The sequence below is a fragment of the Odontesthes bonariensis genome, chromosome 9 (assembly GCF_027942865.1).
Source record: "Odontesthes bonariensis isolate fOdoBon6 chromosome 9, fOdoBon6.hap1, whole genome shotgun sequence".
NCBI lineage: Eukaryota > Metazoa > Chordata > Actinopteri > Atheriniformes > Atherinopsidae > Odontesthes > Odontesthes bonariensis.
This window is the reverse complement of record NC_134514.1, coordinates 21,570,742-21,589,781: the sequence shown is the minus strand read 5'-3', so window position 1 is coordinate 21,589,781 and position 19,040 is coordinate 21,570,742. Positions and strand designations below refer to the sequence as shown.

The 19,040-nt window shown below is 40.2% G+C and overlaps 2 protein-coding genes across 2 annotated transcripts; both read right to left on the bottom strand.

Annotated features, from left to right (window-relative positions):
- Window positions 1-197: 197 nt before the first annotated feature.
- Window positions 198-3,202, bottom strand: LOC142388410 (uncharacterized). Its single transcript, XM_075473605.1, has 8 exons — window positions 3,048-3,202; window positions 2,828-2,928; window positions 2,592-2,628; window positions 1,914-2,111; window positions 1,621-1,699; window positions 1,389-1,492; window positions 626-991; window positions 198-419 (listed from the first exon to the last, which is right to left on the bottom strand). Exons 3-8 carry the CDS (start codon window positions 2,623-2,625, stop codon window positions 409-411), a joined length of 792 nt encoding a protein of 263 aa, XP_075329720.1. The 5' UTR covers window positions 2,626-2,628; window positions 2,828-2,928; window positions 3,048-3,202; the 3' UTR covers window positions 198-408.
- A 2,771-nt stretch (window positions 3,203-5,973) lies between these two features.
- Window positions 5,974-16,077, bottom strand: naalad2 (N-acetylated alpha-linked acidic dipeptidase 2). The gene is made up of 20 exons (XM_075474438.1): window positions 15,893-16,077; window positions 15,075-15,186; window positions 14,315-14,501; window positions 12,492-12,593; window positions 12,275-12,400; window positions 12,048-12,128; window positions 11,819-11,924; window positions 11,639-11,732; window positions 11,362-11,457; window positions 10,693-10,778; window positions 10,430-10,549; window positions 10,226-10,308; window positions 10,080-10,143; window positions 9,895-9,962; window positions 9,681-9,772; window positions 8,798-8,888; window positions 8,218-8,482; window positions 7,996-8,077; window positions 7,758-7,850; window positions 5,974-6,574 (listed from the first exon to the last, which is right to left on the bottom strand). Exons 1-20 carry the CDS (start codon window positions 15,972-15,974, stop codon window positions 6,385-6,387), a joined length of 2,220 nt encoding a protein of 739 aa, XP_075330553.1. The 5' UTR covers window positions 15,975-16,077; the 3' UTR covers window positions 5,974-6,384.
- Between the last annotated feature and the right edge of the window lie 2,963 nt (window positions 16,078-19,040).

The following is a 19,040-nucleotide window of genomic DNA, read 5'->3' as shown; positions in this document are numbered from 1 at the left end:
ACAATGTGGAGTTTATTTTATTTTTTACATGAAGAGATGTGAATCCCAAAGTAATGATTAGCCTTGATCTCTGCACCAGGTGGGCTGTTTAATCCTGGACTGAGGTTTAGCTGTTTAGTTGTCACCTGTTCGTTATGGTTGAAGTTTGAAAAGGTCAGTGTTTTACGATAATAAAAGAAAAAGAGACCAAAACGATGTGTGAGAAAGTCCTTTATTTATTTAACAAACACTTTAAAACAAAGAAAATATGCTGGATGAATGATATCGCGATGTATCACGCTACTTTCTATGCTCACGTATCACACAAAAGGAAAGAAAGCAAATCATTAAGAAATGGAGTGTCATGTTGTCCACAACATCCAAAGCAGCAGTGGGAGGATGTGTAGTTTCCTGATCTCTACACAGTGTTTATTTCACACCTGCCGAGAGAAGGAAACAGTGAGAACTGCAACTTTACTCGTTTAGACCTTTGTTTTAATTTTGAGTTCATGAAAAAAAAAAGTAACTGCTTTAAGAGACGAGCTAAACTCTTCCCGTCAGACATCACACATGTCATGTTTTTCACCGGCGACATCACGATGGGGTGCTTTTCAAACTTTCGGTCTCTAACACAAATGCAGCTCACCTTGGCAGATGAAAGGTAATCTTTCACAGCAGTTGGCATCCAGCAAGGAGATTTCCTCCGTGTTCTCCACCCAGACAATCTTTCCACAGTGGTTATTTAAACGGTTGACGGGGAAGCTGCTGTTCCACGGTGTGTCTATAGCTGTTGACCCTGATATCCACTTCCACTTGACATTGGTGCCGAAGATGGACCGCTCCAGGCCGATCCACGCCCCATTCTGCGAGCCCTTCTGCCCTTTCAGGAGACTCTTCACCTCATTCAGCACTGTCTGGTTGGTGAATTGAACGAGGTCAGAATTCAGTTTCTGGCAGGTTTTAAAGGCGTTGATCCAGCTTTCAGATTCGTTGTAGAATTGTGGAGATGTATCTTGATATAAAAAGATTTTTTAAAAAAAGCAAGGGGAGCTTTTATTATGTGCAACACATGCATACATAGCTACAGCGCATGTCTTCATATCTGTGAAACATCAGGAGTGTCACTGGGATAAAAAGTGATGTAGCCCAGCTAATGTGGCGGATAAGCACCATACTGGATCTGCTTCTGGCAGAAATCCGTTTATTTGGCATTTCTTTTCTTATTTACAGTTCTTTCACCGTGAAGGCTACAACGTATCTGCAGTTGATGGACCAGAATGCATCAATCTGTTGTTAACCATTTTCAAAGTCACCTCTAAACTTATTGGTTCATTTACTTATGATTTCGAGTGCAAAGGTTTGAGGTCGCGAGAGCCCCGAGATTGATTGTTTTGGATGAAAGTACTTGCCTCCTGCATGATCAGCGCATGCACTGACATTTAGCTGATTAGTAGTGTCTCTGAATCTTATATCGACGGTGGAGCGATTGTTTGCGGGTACAGGGATTCTTAAGCTGTGAAAGAAAAATACATGGCCCATTAAAACAAGGGATACAGGCTGGTTTCTATAGCTAATACCACTGGCAAACAAAAAAAACAGGTATATTTTTTCAATAACTGAGTTTGTAAAAGACTTAGTTACCTTATATAGTTGCGATACCAAAATTGATACCATTTTTTTCTATATATGTGATAGACTTCCTTTGGTTTCCATATATAACCTGGAAACAAGAGATGAGAATCACAAGAAGTGGAATTGTAGATGGTTTCTTACTGCTTGCTGGAGATGTTAAATGATTTCTGGGAAGTGAAAATTAACTGATTTCTAAATATGCACCATGGGTTAAATGTAATGAGGTATTTATGCAAATATCAGGTATGAATACTTTTTTTAAAAAGATTTAAAGACACAAGAATCATGTTTGTGATACTTACCATTTTTTACCTGCAGCAACAGATCTGTGTCAACCCTGTTTTCTGACCGAACGAAGTCCATTTCCACTGTGAATCCACCATCCCTTCCAAAATATTTGCCGCAGCTTTTCTCTGTGAAATTAAAGTCTCTGGGAAAAGTGATAGAGAGTTTTCCCTGTGGGGTTTCTCCCACTGAGACGGAGACCAGTTGGATGGTTGCTAAAGAACAGAAAACATCCCATCTGGAGTTTAACTTGCATTGAGTTGTTTATGAATTTATTTCCTTTATTTATAAGTGAATAAGCAAACCGATGTGCAAAATAGAATATGTAAATATGTAAATAAATAGAAGATAAAGCCAAAAAGACTTTCTGTGTTACCCGTCTCTTTACATCTCTTTGTCCCTTTCTTGTTTGATTTGTTGTACACGTTTATTCATTTTATGTATAATATTCACTTCAAATACATTTATAGTGATTAATTCAATACATTTCAAAGTAGAGGAACAGACATTAAAAAAGAAAGGAACAATAAAGGATTAAAATTCTCAATCAAAGGTCAAGGACACATAACTTTTTCTTTCCTTTTTATAACTTAGTGCTATAGATTAGTCTCCTCAGGCGTCTGAGAATAACTTTTGTTGGTCTGTTCCAGAAGAACTAACATTTGAAGGTTTCTAGCAAGGAGTAAGTAACATACCCAGCAGCAGTGATGGATAGATCAGCTGAACCATGCTCTGTAACCACAAAGATATAAAACAACACACACACAAAACAGCCGAGTTGAGAAAAGAATTGTAATAACAGATACTTTTGTTTTGACAGAGGCTTGTCTGTAATGAGCACTCGAAGTGCACGCACCACTGCGAAAACAACTCTTTGTGTTCTCTAAGCACTTTTATAGCAACATTTTTCTTTGCAGACACTGTGACTGACCTCCTTTAGACGTCTTTTAAATTAGATGACTGCAATAACAGTTTAGCTCTGCCAAGACTTGACCAGGCAAGTAGAGCGATAAAATCCCAGCTACACAGTATCTGTAACATTGCAGGTGGGTAAATTGTTTATTTATATTTTTTAGTCATTCATCAGGATTAATCGCATACAGATTATTCTCGTATTTTGCAAATTATCATTGGATCTATGGCGTACTTACCGAGTCAATGAGAAACCTGCTGTTGGTCTCTAGAAATGTGACAGAAATGTTGGCAGAGAAATGAGAGCAGTGGTTTTGAACGTATCGAGCTGTTTCCTTCTTCTTCTTTTTGACAAAAGAAACACACCCACAACTCGGTGGTAATTTGTCCTCAGAAATATTACAGGTGTTGTGTAATATTGGTCCCAGAAACATGGAAATATATCGTGTCACAAAACCAGGATACAGAGGAAAAGCTTCTTTTGGTGCCTTGTGTTACAGGCCGTGTAAATTTGGATTGCAAATCATCCTTCACCGTTGAGATGGCAAATTTCTTTAATTTTATTTGCATAGCACATTTCATTGCGTGTAAACCCAGTGTGCTTGACAAAGACCAAACATGAGAAAGAAGGCCTTATTTAATACGTTTGTGCATAAACACAGACAAACATACACATTTATACATATCTATATGAGATCCAATATAGTAGTTACAACTCTTTTGTACCTCTTGATCTTTTTAGAGAATGTCCTTCATCTATTTTTAACCTCATTAAACCAAATGTTTGATATTGGCATCTGATACAAGAGTTGTTTCCCCCCCCCCCTTTCTGATATCAGAAATTTGGATTCAGCAGGTATAGAAAATGGATGGATAATTGAGATCAGAATGACAACGGCCATTAAGAAACATTCTTAATCTTTCCTTTGTTCTCACTGTACCAACATTTACAAATGTTTGAAAGATTAAAAGGCAGCAGATTGTGTGGAGCACTGCCTTCTTTCATCTTTGTGTTATTTGTGTTACCGCATACAGATTCCTCCACCTACCATCATGGCATGCCTTTGTGCCATATGATGCACTCAGGGTATTTTGCCTCAACTCAGACAAGCCGTACGGACGCGCATTCTTGTGTTCTGTGTGTGTCGTAAGAGTTCATGGTGTTGTGAATCCCAACTGTCGTACTCCGGGGTTACTGTAAATGACTGTTTAAGCAGCAGCGTGAGACAAACTTCGAGACAAGGAGTGTGATATTGTTGCTTTGAATGATTTGTCAGAGTTTTCCCCCTGTCACAGGGCTGGTCCCTGCTGCAAGAGAGACACTGGAGACCCCTCAGACTTCCTGAGTATCAAAGTGAGTACACACAGAAAGGAGTAAGTAGATACATTCCCATTAATCAGAGTGCTTCAAACTGTTATCTTTCACATATTGGTGTTTGTGTGTGGATCTGAGTGGTGCAGCAGGGTTACTCACAGCTATCAGAAGGCACCAGCACCAGTGTAAGCCAAAGTTGAAGACTTCAGAAAATAAGTTTGGGGAGGAGTTATGTTATTCAAGCTCCGAAACCACCGGAGTAGCAGAGGTTAGTAATTTGTCACTTATTTTATATCTGCGTTTTTTGTTGTTGTTGTTTTGTTTTAGCAGTGCAAGGAGAAATGACGTCCCAGTTACTAAAATAAGCACTTAATCATATTCAAGTCACTGTGGAGGCAAAGAGAAACATGACGGGGCCAAAATGTAAGGTTTACAATTTAGATATTAGTGGAAACAAGTAGTTGTCTGTAAAATACAATCTGCATGTTTGTTTTTTTTTAACTGACTCTCTTAGACTCTCTGGCCCTTCAACAGACTTACTCTGAACCAGCAAATTCTGCAAACATCTCCCAGGAGTTCCTGTTTTCCAAGAACAGTAAGAGCACACGAAGCAGATTGCATTATTCATTATTGTGTTGGCACGCTAAGTCGACATTAATTTCTGGAGAACTTGTTTTGGATGTGCTCTCTCACACGTGTGCCGCGTTTGTCTGCAGCATAAAAGTACTGAATCAGACTGAGACTCCTTTGTGTTATAACGAGGCTGCAGAGGCGATGTCCTGTTGAGGAAAAATAACTCGGTCACGCGGGAAGTAGTCAAACCGAGATAATGGTGATAATGTTTGGTGATACTATTGTTACTGTACAGACAACACATACACTATTTATTCCTGAATTCTGAATTTTGAACTCAAGAAAGAAGGAATTCAACTAATTCTTTTTTTTTTCCAAATGGTGTCATTTTTCACGTGTTATTCATGTAAAACTAGGATGTTTTATTTTGCAGCCTTTTGAAATGGCCTCCTCTCTTTGCCATTGTGCCTTCTCAAAAAGTATGTCTTAAATATTTCCATCATTGTGTATTTTTCTGCTCTTCTCAGTCTCTAGGGAATGAATGTCTTTTAAATATGAATGACACCAGACCAGACAGCCAGGGTAATTTTTCCAGCTATGCCGAGAACTTCTTGCCTGAGCTCAGCTGTGTTGAGGCCAGCAGTGCTACACTAGGCATGCGGTCATGACAGCAGGAATTTCCTCTCACTCCTAAATACACACCATCATAGTATGTTCATTAACCCAGACTGTGATCCTTCCTGCTGAGCATACATGTGGTGCTCGAAAGATGAATGATTTTGAATGAGATATCAGTTTATGGGGGGTGAGTGAACACATTTCTTCATCAATTTTTGTGTTCTACAGACTGTAAAGGTATTGTGACAAATGTGTTACTTTATATATATATAATTTGACTGGACTGCAGTAAAACCAATAGGAAGTGTCCCTCTGTCTATGAAAAGTTATAACTTTGGCGCCCCCTTGTGGTAATAAAAGCAAAGAAATATGAATTCCCCGTGTTCCAGGATGCCCTATGAACTCAAACCTTTTCTTTCCTCTACCCAAGGTAGAGGAAGCTGTTGAAGTCTGCTTGAAGCTTTTATCACAGACATTTATGATTGTTATAAAACATGCTGTGGACAGCCTGGTCTTCTTGCCAGATGAGATCCTGGGAGGTTAGAACACAAACATTTAGCAATATTGAAAGCTTGATTTTTTTCTTTGCGACTTAAAAAACATACCCCGTAAAACTGAAATGTTTGTATATCCACAGGGGGAAAAAAAAAACAACTACACATTGTGTAGAGCTTTATCATATTTGGTGAGCACAAACTATGTGAAATAATTCATCAGAAAATATTTGAATGAAAATCAGTTACATTTCTCTCACATTTTACATTTTTTCTCCACCCACTACATGGCTGCTCATCTGCACACACGTAAAAAGGTGAAATGATTTGATTGGGGTACATTGTCGCCAAAAAAGTTCTTCCAAAGCCCCAACAGAAAAACCTTTCATTGTAGCCACGTAACAGATTTCTTGAGATGTGATGTGGTCAGTCATAGTGCTTACTAAAGTCTGGAAAAAGGACCAGATAAGATCCAGTGTCAGCTCTGTATGTACGAGTGTTGAAGTTAGTAGCTCCCGTTTCATCACATCCTCACACTAGACAAAATCACAACTTCACATTGCTTAAGACTGTTATTCATGCCGGTGGTGTCAGGGTCATGGCGGCTGCATGGACGGTGAATGCTGCAATGCTGATTTGTCGCTTGACTTCCTGCCAGGCCTTCTCTGGGTCAGCCGAGTTCTCAATGTCAAACAATGCATCGTAGATCCCAGGAAAAGACTCCCCTGCATATTTGTTATGGCTGCTGGGAGCGAAAATGACGTGTCTGGAACAGAGGAGGGTGGAGTTGTGAGTAGTTGAGGAATCTGCTGAAGATATTTGAGACAGCACATTTGTGTGTTAATGTGGAAAGCATGCTCAGGGCGCACGGGAGAAAAAACGATGGATTTCTCGAGTGGTCAGCTGATTTAATTTAGCATTTTTCTAAGCGAGCGCCATAGATTCAGAGCCAGCATGTACTGTATGCATGGGTGAATGCATTGCTTCTATGCAAAAATCAGTTCATGACTGATCCGGGAATTTTTAGGCCAATGAACCTGATAAATCACTAAAGTGCTGGGAAAAAAAATCTTTATTTAAAAAGTAAGTTTCAACTTTCACAGTCAGATTGTTGAAGTGAAAACAAAGTAGAATATTTTCCCTCTGAGATGTGGTGGATTACAAGAAGAAAGTGTCATGACAGAAGTTGTACGAGTGCAAGAACTACCAAGTGAAAATACTTTCCAACACTGTGTTAAGTGTGAAGTTAGTCAAACGTATCTGTCCAAGTTAGAGCTATACAACCATCCTGGAGCCTTTCAATAACACTTAAAAATATTCATGAAACTTTAAAATGCTGCCAATTGAAAACTGGTAAATGGACGAGGAAATTGGCTCGATACAGAAACCTCAAATTTGTTATATAATGAAAAGACTGTGCTGTATGGGAAGAGAAAAATCATCAAGGCATAGATACACTGTGGCAGTGTTACCACATTTAACAACAAGGACAACAGAACACGGTTCTGAAGACTAATTTCCCTCCGAAGTATACGCAAATACTTAGTAGTGTTTCACTCAGAATCAGTCTTTTTATCTTCACTCCTCATATGCCACAGAAGCCCATCTCAACAAGTCCACTGATAAAACAGAGCTCTGCTTAGGAAAAGCGGGTGGGAGAAGTAATGGAAATAATGGGCTGGACAAGCAACCTTCAAAGCCGAGTGAGATGATGCATCAAAGTTCTGTCAAGACAGCGTCAGACCTAATTAGGAAAATGTTACTTATAAACGAACATCAATCCGGTGATGTTTGGTTTAGTTTTACCGACCATGACAGCTCATCTAGTACCCACATTCTTTTACTCACACTCACGGCACTCAAGTGTCTCCCTGGTTGTTTTAGATTTGTGTGGAAGTGAGTAAAGAATAGGAAGATGGTGCACAAGCGTGTGTTTATGTGAGACTAACCTGTAAAAGGGTCTTCCAGGTAAGCCAAGAGGGTCAGTAAAGGCTCTCTCGAGGTACATGAGCTGATCATTCATGATCCGGACCTGCAGAGGACTGAGGTGGACACACCAAATGTCACTACATCTCTAACTGCCTTGGACCACATGTCCAGACTGATCCCATGTTTCAAGGATTATATAGATTAGAGCATTTCTGAATTTGTCGAGCCATATGGTAAATATAAAAAGTGAACACTGACTCTTCTCTGTTGAGGGTCAGCAGACACTCATGGAAGTCCCTGGCTGCAACAGTGAAGTTCTGCACTGCAGAAAACAGAGAATCTAAAAAAAAGAGAAAGAAAAATAAGTAACTAACATGAAAACATCCACATGTTTAATATTACATGATCAAAATAAATGCATTCTACTGTACTAGTAATACTTTGAATGGTACAGATTAGTGATGGTGAATATGAACTCACCAAACGAAACCTTGTACGTCTCCATCTGCTCCGGGTTCCTCTGTGCCAGCTGTGCAATGCTCTGTGCGTACTTCCTCAGGGAGCCTGCATACTCGTTAGCATCAAGAGGGAGCAGCTGGGAATCAGCCAATAGGAAGATAAGCCCGCCTCTCACCTGAGCCACCGCCTGCAGCCTCCTAAAGGAGGGATCGTAAAACTTCTCCACGATCTCGTAGGTTTCATACACACTGTGATAGACCGGATAGCTGCTGTATCGCTCTGTTCTCTGCAGACACACACACACACACACACACACACGCACACACACACACACACACACAAAACACAACATTTCACTGATGCAAATAACCTTTTCATATCTTTTACTATTACTTGAACCCAATCCTGAAGAGAAGACACAAGTTATGGTGCAATTTAAAAAAAAAAATCTATGAAGCAAGTAACATGTCCTGAGACAAGCGCATTGGTTCCACACTTTAGCAGAGTACAATTTGATGTTCACATTTACACAGATCAAATCCCAACATGAATTAAAATGAGCAATATTTATGCGGATTCATTTAAAAATATGACATCTTACCTTGTTCTTGGTGTATCTTGCTCTGCCTGCAGCAATTCCCAAACGGATAAAGTAGGCCTCAAAATCGCTGCCTGACCCCAGTTTGCTGATTCTACAACACAGCAGAGTGAAGGACAGATTGATTCAGGGACTTTTTTGTAGTTCATTTCTTGATTTTTTTTTTTAAATGATTATATAAAAACTGCAAAAAAAAAAGTTAAATTCAAAGCTTGTTGTGAACCCAACATGTGGCCACCTGAAGATGAGATGGGAAAAGCCAATAGTTTGTTAAAAGTGTTGCTGGAAATGTTTCTAGTTTTCACAATTTTTTGTCATTGTTTGTTTCACACTCATACATTTCAGTTTTTCCAAATCAATTTACATACAAAGTCTCTTCCTTGTTTAACTAATTGGAAGTAGCACATCACTAGAGCATTTGCAGTTGATTGACTGAAAGAAGTCATCCATCCATTTTCTATACCCGCTGAATCCGTTGGTCGGGTCTTGGGGGGGAGGCTGGAGCCTATCCCAGTAGTCTGAAAGAAGTAATTTCTGTCTAAAAGGCTCACAGTAAGCCTGAAGGGTCTTAGCACTTACATATAAACAAATATCTAATTGGTGTACATATTTCAGGCTTTTGTTTCGAATACAACTGCAAAATTCAAAATATTATTTTTGTTTTGTCATTGTGAGGAATCGTGTTTATTGACTTTAAACCTGAAATTTGCTGCTGTACATTTAGTGTTCATACGGTCACATTTTTTAACTGTCGTGATGATGAATTTGCAATCCTCGGCTCTAGATACCTCAAGACTCATTTCAGCGGCATGATGCGCTGTCCTCTCCTACCTCATTTGCTCATCACTGTATTTTTGTTGTAGTTTATAACTATGAGGCTTTCTACCTGGGTGCGTTACGGTCATCGGTCCAGTTATCCCTCTTATGCCAACTCTCATACAATGAAATTCCCTCCTCTCCGTCTTCTGGACTGACTATCTAAACAAAAAACACAGAGAAAGGGACAAAAATACAGGGTATTAGGGAACCTTAGAGGCCAAAGTTAATCACGTATCAGCTTCAGACCATTTCAGACGTGCTGTGTGTTTAAACTTGCTCACCTGCTTGGTGAGGTCGTACACCAGAGTGTGCAGTGATGGAGTGCAGTCAACCCTCAGAGTGTACATACCTGATGTTTAAAGACACACAGACACACATACCCAAATTAAGACCAACTCTGGTGATTGTAACTAATATCATAATTAATATCATATTGAACCACAGACACAAACACACTGATACTCACCTTCTATGGCAGAGTCTGCATTGATGTACGCAACAGCTCGCTCCTGCAGCAGCCTGGCATTGTCCTGTTGAAAGAGATGACAGATGTTTAATACGTGTGTGTGTGCGTACGTACGTGCGTGTGTGTGTGTCTATTACGTGTGATACCTCTGCCCATTCTGTAGATCCCAGCAGTCCGAACTCTTCTGCATCCCAGCTGGCAAATATAATAGTTCTCCTCGGCCTCCAGCCTATACACACACACACACACACACACACACACACACACACACACACACACACACACACACACAATGAGTAACTGAGCACTGACATCACTATTCCTTTTTTCTCTCACTTGCAGAATTGCACCTTTTCCAAGCAGCCTGCCAGCAGTCCTCACAGTTTCATGGACCGCTGCAGCTCCAGTCATTGGATCGATTCCTCCAAACACCCAAGCGTCGCGGTGCCCACCCAGGATCACATATCTGTCTACACAGACCCAGCAGAAGCACGAGTTTAATGAGGATTCAGAGACTGAGAGACTGAGATAATCTGTTTTCTAATTTCAGATAGTTCAAGACGTCAGGCAGTACCCCTACCGTGCCTGTAGTGTTGTTGTTACTTGTAAATACCTGGCTCCAGAGATCCTCTGATCCTCCCAATGACGTTGTAGATCCTGGTTACCTTGTTGTTCGTGTGGATGTTCATGCGCACCTTCCTGCCATAGACAGAGGGTTAAATGAGAGAAAGATATAGGCAAAGACATATAGAAACACATCACCAGACATAAGTTTAATGTTGAATAACTGGTGTGATATTTGATGCTTTGGCAGATGCAGATTGACCAACAAAGAGGAAAAGTAAGAGGGTGTGCAAGGAAACTAGTCAGAATGTCTGCTCCAGAAAATGCAAAGACAGTTATTCTTCATTCAAAAGCACAAAGGATAACCTCTGTTTTTGCTCCTCCGAATGGTGTCTAACATGACATATTTGTGCACTGTGAATCTGTATGAATGTGTGTCACAAACAGGAGGCACAAGAGACCCCATTGTACTTCAGTTGGCTGCTTGCCACTGCAGGGTCATTTTATCTGAAGAGCAACAGAAGGGGGGAGACACTTCAAGCACTAAAACGAGTGAAAACGAGCAAAGGAAATAGCAAAGGAGGGACTGTGAACAAAAGAGGGAAGAGGACTATTTTGAAGCAAGATGGAGGAGGGAGAGTCACATTATAACAAGGTGAAGAGGACATAAGTAGCACTTGAACACTGCATATGATGACAGCGTTAGAAGTGCACTTACTGGGTCTTGTAGTCTTCTGCAAAGCCTGGGCCAATTCTGTAGGAGACATTCAGAGCTCCTTTCCAGTTGTTGGGTGGGATCTGTCCTCCCATATTCCTGTTAAATGGTGACCAATTCACATACAAAGTAAATAATACAAACGACCTTTGTCATTTAGAGCCGCAATTAAGGTTTTCCTTTCTTGCCCTACAATGAACTAAAAGGGGTATTAAAAGAGGATCTGCATGAACTTGTGCCACATTGACATTATAAAGAATGTGTGTCACACAAGTTGTACTTCAGAAGGTGAATTGCATCATGGAAGCCGATCGGATGCACTGGGATATTGGGAAGTCCCACTCCATCCTCCAAGTTGGATCTATAGGTGTATTCTGTAAAAGAGTAGATACTGTATGTCCGTATCTAAGAACTCACTGCATATACAGTTATATGGGCTCCAGAAAAAATACTAACACACCTTTAGCAGGATACCCTGGTGTGAGTGGGTCTCCGGCTCCATTCAGGCTGAGAACATTTCCTCTCTGAGCTCCTCCACCAGGCAGGTTCCAGCCATCGGGGTAGGGCTGTACACAAACACACATTTAGACACTGTATGTTAAAATCTCAAATATCTGTTCTTTCCCGTCATGATATGTCAGCGGTTAAACAATGAAACATAATGAAAGTTTTGCTTCTTAAACACCTACCTGGACTCCAGCAGCCCAGTAATCTGCTGGGTCTGAGAACATAATGATCCCCTTCGCTCCAGCCAACATGGCGTTCTTCACCTGAAGGACAGATGGACGGCTATTATTTCATAATGACAAATAATCCTTAAAGTACTACATTGTATTAAATGTAAAGAAATATAAAACATTCCGAGACATCACAGTGTTCTGTAAGCATTTAGGGCTCAGAGAAGACCTATTCTTACCTTATTGCCTCTGAATATTTTCCCATATCTGACAATGACGATCTTCCCGGTCGCGTTGATTCCCATCTCCCTCTGTAACTGCAAGAAGTCTTCTGTACGGCCGTAGTTCACATACACCAAATCCCCCTTGACAGAGAGAGAAAAAGGGGACATTCTGGGTTTTTGCTTGTTGTTTCAGGATCGTGTGTGTGTGTGTGTGTGTGTGTGTGTGGTGTACCTCAGGCTGTCCTTTGGCAGAGTAAGCACTGTATGGAGGCACAATGTTGGAAATGTCTTCATAGCCCTGTGGAACAGGCTCTGCCAAAGAAGTGTTAAAAACCTGACGAGCAAAGACAGCATGAGACCACAATAATTAGATTTCTTGTAATAAGATAACCTTTCTGCTCTATGTTAAAAGAATCTGATGTCTGCCTGCCCTCTAAAGCTACTGGTGAAAATGGCCTCTTAATGATGTCTACGCATCTTACTCCACTCAACTTATCTGATGATTTCTTACTTAAACACTTTACTTCCATAGATCAAACTCAAAGATTTTCAGCCAATTGACATAAAACATGTTGAGAAATCCTGCTCAGAATCTCTGTTGCTGCCTTCTCTTTAGTTTTTCCTTATTCCGATTTAGTTCATTCTTGTCCAGTAGCTGAAATGGGCATCTCTGACTATTGTTGCAAGTTTCATGAATGAAATCATCAATCAATTCATCAAATTAATCCATTGAGGGGAAAAAAACTGCTGCTGTCATGTTTTTTTTTTATAGTCTGTTTCGTTCTAAAATTGGCTCTCCTCGTGCTTCCTGGTTTGTTTTTCAGCCTCCTGACAATTTTCTGTATCACTTGTGATCAGTTAGTTAATCAGTTTTGGATTTATTTATAGTACAACGTCCTCTCCTTTCAGTTGTCAGGTTGTCTGCGTTCAACACTGAGTTTATTGTTGCTTTTGAGCTTTTTTGTTCAAATCTTTCGTGGGTTCCTAGATCAATGTGTCATTGTGTTCTCAGTGTTTTTAATGTATGATTTTTGCAATTTGGCCTCATCTGAAATAAAATTGCTTTGTGCCTTCTTTTATTGAATATGCAAGCATCCTTGTGCAATGATTAACAGTAATCTGATAACAGTAAAAAAGTCACACTGTCAGCACTGCACTGATAATGTTACATACCTTTTTGTAACATTAAGACACGATAGCCGGCTGGAACTTTGAATGACTAATTACAGAATTTAAATGGTAGATTTACCTGTAATAAGGACCTAAAGACTCCTCTTTCTGTGCATTTTATATACCAAAACATGTTCTGTGAATGATTTGCAGACACCAGGTGATTCTAGTCTGCCAGCCGAATGTTGTCATCAGGTGTGGACATGTTATTTTAGCTGAACAGTTATCAGCAGAAATGGATTTTTGAATTAGGTCAAATGTAAATTCTGACTGTCTACAAGTCCCTCAATGCATCACAGCATACTAAAACCGTAAACCCTGTTCCTTGTTGCCTCTGTGGAGTATCATTATCTCTTGTCATAAGACACTTATATATCTCACAACGAGACCATAAAGGGACTTTGGACATGAGCAAAGGCTTGCAGGAGGGTGTTGGGAGGAGGACCTGGAGTGGTTTGTAACTGTGATTTCTGCACGCATGCTGCAACTTTGGCAACTTTGCAAACACCAAAGGAGGTGATCAGAGATTTGTACTAAATTAATGTTATTGTTCAAGTGTGCAAGGAAATTGGCCTGCTTTAAAACTGTAGTCATAAAGAATATAAGTGCGGAGAATGGAGTATTTTTTCTCTAAATGCTTAAAATGGTAAATTAGGTTAGTGACGCAAAATGTCTCGCACTAGAAATACTTTCAAATCAGTCAGTGAATATGAACACAAGACATGCAAATGGTCATAATAAACACAATACAGCCTCAGAGACAAACAAGACATGTTATACTTATCTTCAATGGGATTTAGTTGTTTTTTTACTTTGTGTTTTTCTTTTTTAATGTCCATGCATGTACTTTTTTGTGCACATCTTCTCTGCAGGCATGTACTGTACCTCACTGCCGAGCTGATCAACTATTGAGATGTAGTTTGGCTGTGACTCGTTGGGATAGGACAACAGAACGTCATAGGGCACCATCTCCACCGAGTCTAATCCAAACTCCTGCCACTCTTTCTTGATCTGCTCTGCATATTTCAGGTTCTGCTCTGTGCCAGCCAGGTGGGGGAGGCGGGTAAATTTCCTGTGAAGTAGATGTCGACATTATGCTGTGACGCTCTTGTGGCCAAAGAGGACTCAGAGAATGAAGTAAGGCTATTCAGTTAGCTGTTTCTTGATACTCAGATTTGCTTTTACATAGCTTGATCCACATTTTGCCTGTTATTATTATCAATGGGTGATAAGAATCAGTATATTTTTGCTCCTCACTAAAACACACAATATATTATAAGATGCTTTTATGGCTAAAATGCCATCAAACAATACATTTGGTGTCTTTGTACACTTTTGGATTGCAACTACAGAATAAATGTTAGCTGTTAAGAACAATGTTTGAGGTTTCTGACTTTACAGCTGGGTCAGTATTTTATCATCCTGTCTGGAATTGTTGTACACGGGACAACTTTAACCTGTTAAAAATATGAGCATCGCCATAGTTTTTTAGTCTGAGACATCAGTCTGGTGCGAAAGATGGTGGAGATGAAGATGCATGGATATAAGGACCCCCCTCCCCCCAGATGTCTACCACATACCACAAATTGCTTTAGATAACAGGCAATACTGGACAGACCCCATTCGGTTTGTTGGTAATCATTACCTGAGATGTTCTCTGATCTGGTCAGCCTGCATATCATCCAGAAACTCCCTCAAATACTTGCTGGAGGCTTTGTCATCTTTAGTGTTTGTTTGTGTTGGCTTTGCAAACCAGCCTGCAGCAAACACACACAGAGAGTAAAAGCAAACGGTAAGTGTGTTAACAACATCATCGGTTCTCTTGACGGTCATTATCTGGAGATAAATTACTTTATTATTAGTTTAAAAATGACTATTTTCAAGAAAGATGATTGTAATACCAGTGTTACACACAGCAGGGAGGATTGTACATAATAAAGAGTCCGCTCTACTCAATGACACATTCACTGCCCCGGTGGGCTGGCTCTCAGCAATTGGTCGTCACTACTATATTTTCAAGAAACCTGTGGTTTTGGACGGTGAGTGTTAACCTGCTCCGAGCACAAAGACGTGAAATATGTCATGTTGATGACAAACCACAGCTCACACTGATGCTAAACAGCCCTCCTATTGCTCATACGTTGTTTTTATGTATGTATTTATAGATATCTATATCTATGTCGAGATATAGAGAATAGAATAGAATAGAAAAATACTTTCCCCAGTGGGGAAATTCCAAAAAAAAAAGAGATATAGACATAGTTAAACAATTAACTTTTTGTATCCTTTTATCCCCATGTATTTTGAATTCATCAATACCATTTCAGTGACTCTCATCCAAGTAATCAGAAAGTTATTTGTTAAGATTACTCATTCTTCATTTCATTGTTCTAACAGTTGCTTTCCAATACAAACAAACAGAGCATTCAGTCAGTATCAGTTTTTTTTTCTTCTGTTTCTTACCGATAATGAAGCCCATCAAGAACAAAGCTGTCACAATTACAATCCACCAGATCCAGCGAATCAGCCTGCTCTCCTTCCTCATTTTAAAGCTCTATGTCCCAGAGGCGTCCACACACTGACACGGCAGGCTCTGCAGGCATGGTCTGCAGAGACAAAGATAGTGTGTAATTTGTTTAAGCGGTGCACACAGAGGGAATGGCCAAATGAGTTGGAGTGAGACGGAGAGATGGAAGGAGGGGGGAGAGAAGGTGACAGTTTCTGGCTGAAAGAGGTAGTGAGTGAAAAGCTGAGAGAGGGAGCTTGTCATTGGTGCTAAGCTTTGTCAGTGTACTCACTGCTGTCTTGTGCACCTTGGCTGTTCCTGTGCTGACTCAGTATTACTCAGTGTGAGTGCAGAGGGCTGCTCTGAGGACTGGCTAGGAGTTTTAGTTCAATGCACAAAGAGTTGAGAGGAAAGACTTGAGTTTCTTGAGAACATTTCAATGGCTGCAGAAGCTTTTACACTCATTGCATACTCTGAAAGCGCATGTCTACCAAGCTAAGTGAAGTTAAACTTGATAAGAATTCTGAGAATAAAGAGGCAATAGTTTTGACAGCCGAAAATATCGAACCATTCAGGCGGTGCACAGTGTTTCCATTATGACTCTTACAAAAAATTTGTGACAAAAGTTAATTCCTTTCTAAGATCTGTCACAGTCCAGGGATGGACACCTGTCACACCTGGTGCATGGTAGCCTACTGCTAGAGGTTATCAGACATGTTTTCCCACACTACAGGAACATGCAGGCCCTCCTTGTGCCCCCCCCCCCCCCCCCCCCCCCCCCCCGGCTTTGTGAACAGCTGTGGAGATGGGAGGATGGCTCTTTCATGGGATGGGCTGGAGCGTGAAGTGGGGAGGAGGCTATCTGCTCTCAGGAATGTTGGGAGTGAAAACAGGCCACAGCTTTGATTCATAGTCAGCATGCAGTTTGACTGGATTTTAATTGAAGGAGTGGCCTGTAGGTGGCATGGAGAGGTTGACTTTTATATATCTGAACTGTTGTTTGGCTCATGAAGTCCTCCTGATACTACTGTTGAACATTAAAACTGCTGTTACACACTCAACTGTCATGGCTTTCACGCTTGTTTTCTGTGGTGTTAAAAGTAACACCAGCTGCATGTAAATGCATTCAGACTTTTCATATGAGAGGCTCTTATGCTTGAATTGTCCTCAAATCATTTTTTTGTCAAAAATTGAGAATATCACTGGAATTAATAAATACATCACACATTTGGCACTGATAATATACACGTTGTCAGAGAGTGGTAATGAAGCGTTAGGACCATATGGAGCGAGTGACATGGACTTCCTTCAGCAAAATCCCTGTAAAAATACCGTACATACATGTACTATTTTGCGGTGTTTCATCTCTGTTTTTCACATTAAGCAAATCTCTCAGTCACTGCCTTGAAACAAAGGTACTTTTAAGTGGCAGAATATTAAAACACAAAAAACATGAGCTCTCAGTACCGCATCTGACGGGTGATAAGACTGAGCCTCTGTGTCCGACCAAAGATGGTTAGAGGGGGGTTAAGGTCTGGCGTCTGATCAGAACAGTCAAGTTCTTCCACATCAGTCTGGAAAGAGCTTTTCTTCATGGATCTGGCTCTGTGCACAGGGGAATGTTGAAACAGGAGAATGCAGTTCCCAAACTGTTGAAGTCAGACTGTTTTATTCATTCAAACATCCGAAGGTCCAGGTAGTAGCTGTACCATCTGGGAGACATGGCGTGAACAGTACAACAAAATGTGCTGCAGTCAACTGGATTTTCTCTCTTAACTCAAATTTCAGTTCATTAATCTGCATATTTACAAGCCAAACCATGTCATCCAAATTCACCAGCAATTACAAATACACACGCACGCACCCACTCACACAAACGCAGTATGTCAGAATTTTAAAGAAGCATTTGCACTTTTAGGGGTTGATATTTTACCGCCTTGATGCCACTTCCTAACATGGAATCCTTTATATTATATGAAGACTGTAAAGCAAAAAAACATTACAAAAAACAAAATTTTACTAATGACATAAAACAGCTAATGGTGGAAAGTACATGTACTCAACTAGGCTACTGTATTCCATGGGACTTTTTTGTGTCGATTGTATTACAGTGTCTGCTGAACCATACTCTGCTATCAGTCAGAAGCTAATATGATAGTTTATATTCCAGTGTATTCATCTTGTGACTTTAGTTACTCTGTTGATTAACAATTAAAATATGATGATCAAATACATTTCAATGTATCATTACAGCCTAAGATACAACTATAGAGATTTTTTAGGAGAAATTCAGGAGCCTCTCAGTAGAACAGCCTTCAACATTAAATCAATGCATGAATAATATTGATCCAATGAACATTATTCTCCTCTATGCTGTTCTGCACTGTGAGTACTTATATTTTTGGTACATTAAGTGTATTTGGAGGCTGATGTTTTTTAAAAAACTTTTAAGTCAAGATGCAAATGTATGACCAACGAGTCTACACTGTTGTATTGGTGCTTTTATTTGGATAAGGTCCTCTTTCACCTTCTGGTGTAACATTAGATTCGGTTGCCGGGGGAAACAAAATGCTGGCTGATTTCCATTTGATACTGATGTTATACATTATGTTAATGAGCACTCATTGTCCCTCGCTTCCGCACTGTCTGCAGTGTTGATAAGCCGTAAAGGATTTTGGAGAGTTGCTGAGATGTTGATAAATTCATTTTTTTCAGTTTCACTGAACAAGCCCTGTCATAATCAACGAGCTTTCGTCAATAAGTAGAAACCGTCACTGTGTCTTCACCCTTAAAGTGAGGCGATAGGTAGACTAGACTTCCTAAGACAAATTGGTCTATGTCTCCCCCGAGTGGCAGAAATAAACATCGAGTAGCAGTGAAGCGATGTTCATTGTTCTCTCATTTATCTGCTGCTTTTTAAAAAAATGTTTTTTTCAAAACGAATACGTTTTTTAAATACATTCACGGACACCATTAGTGATATTGCCGCACATAAGACTGAGCTGTGAGGAAGATGCAGGTGAACATGTTGAAGTGTCTCAGTCTTGAGCTGCGAGGAGCTGTTGGAGGGGGGGCTTAGAGCAGAGAGGAGCGGCGTGACGCCGG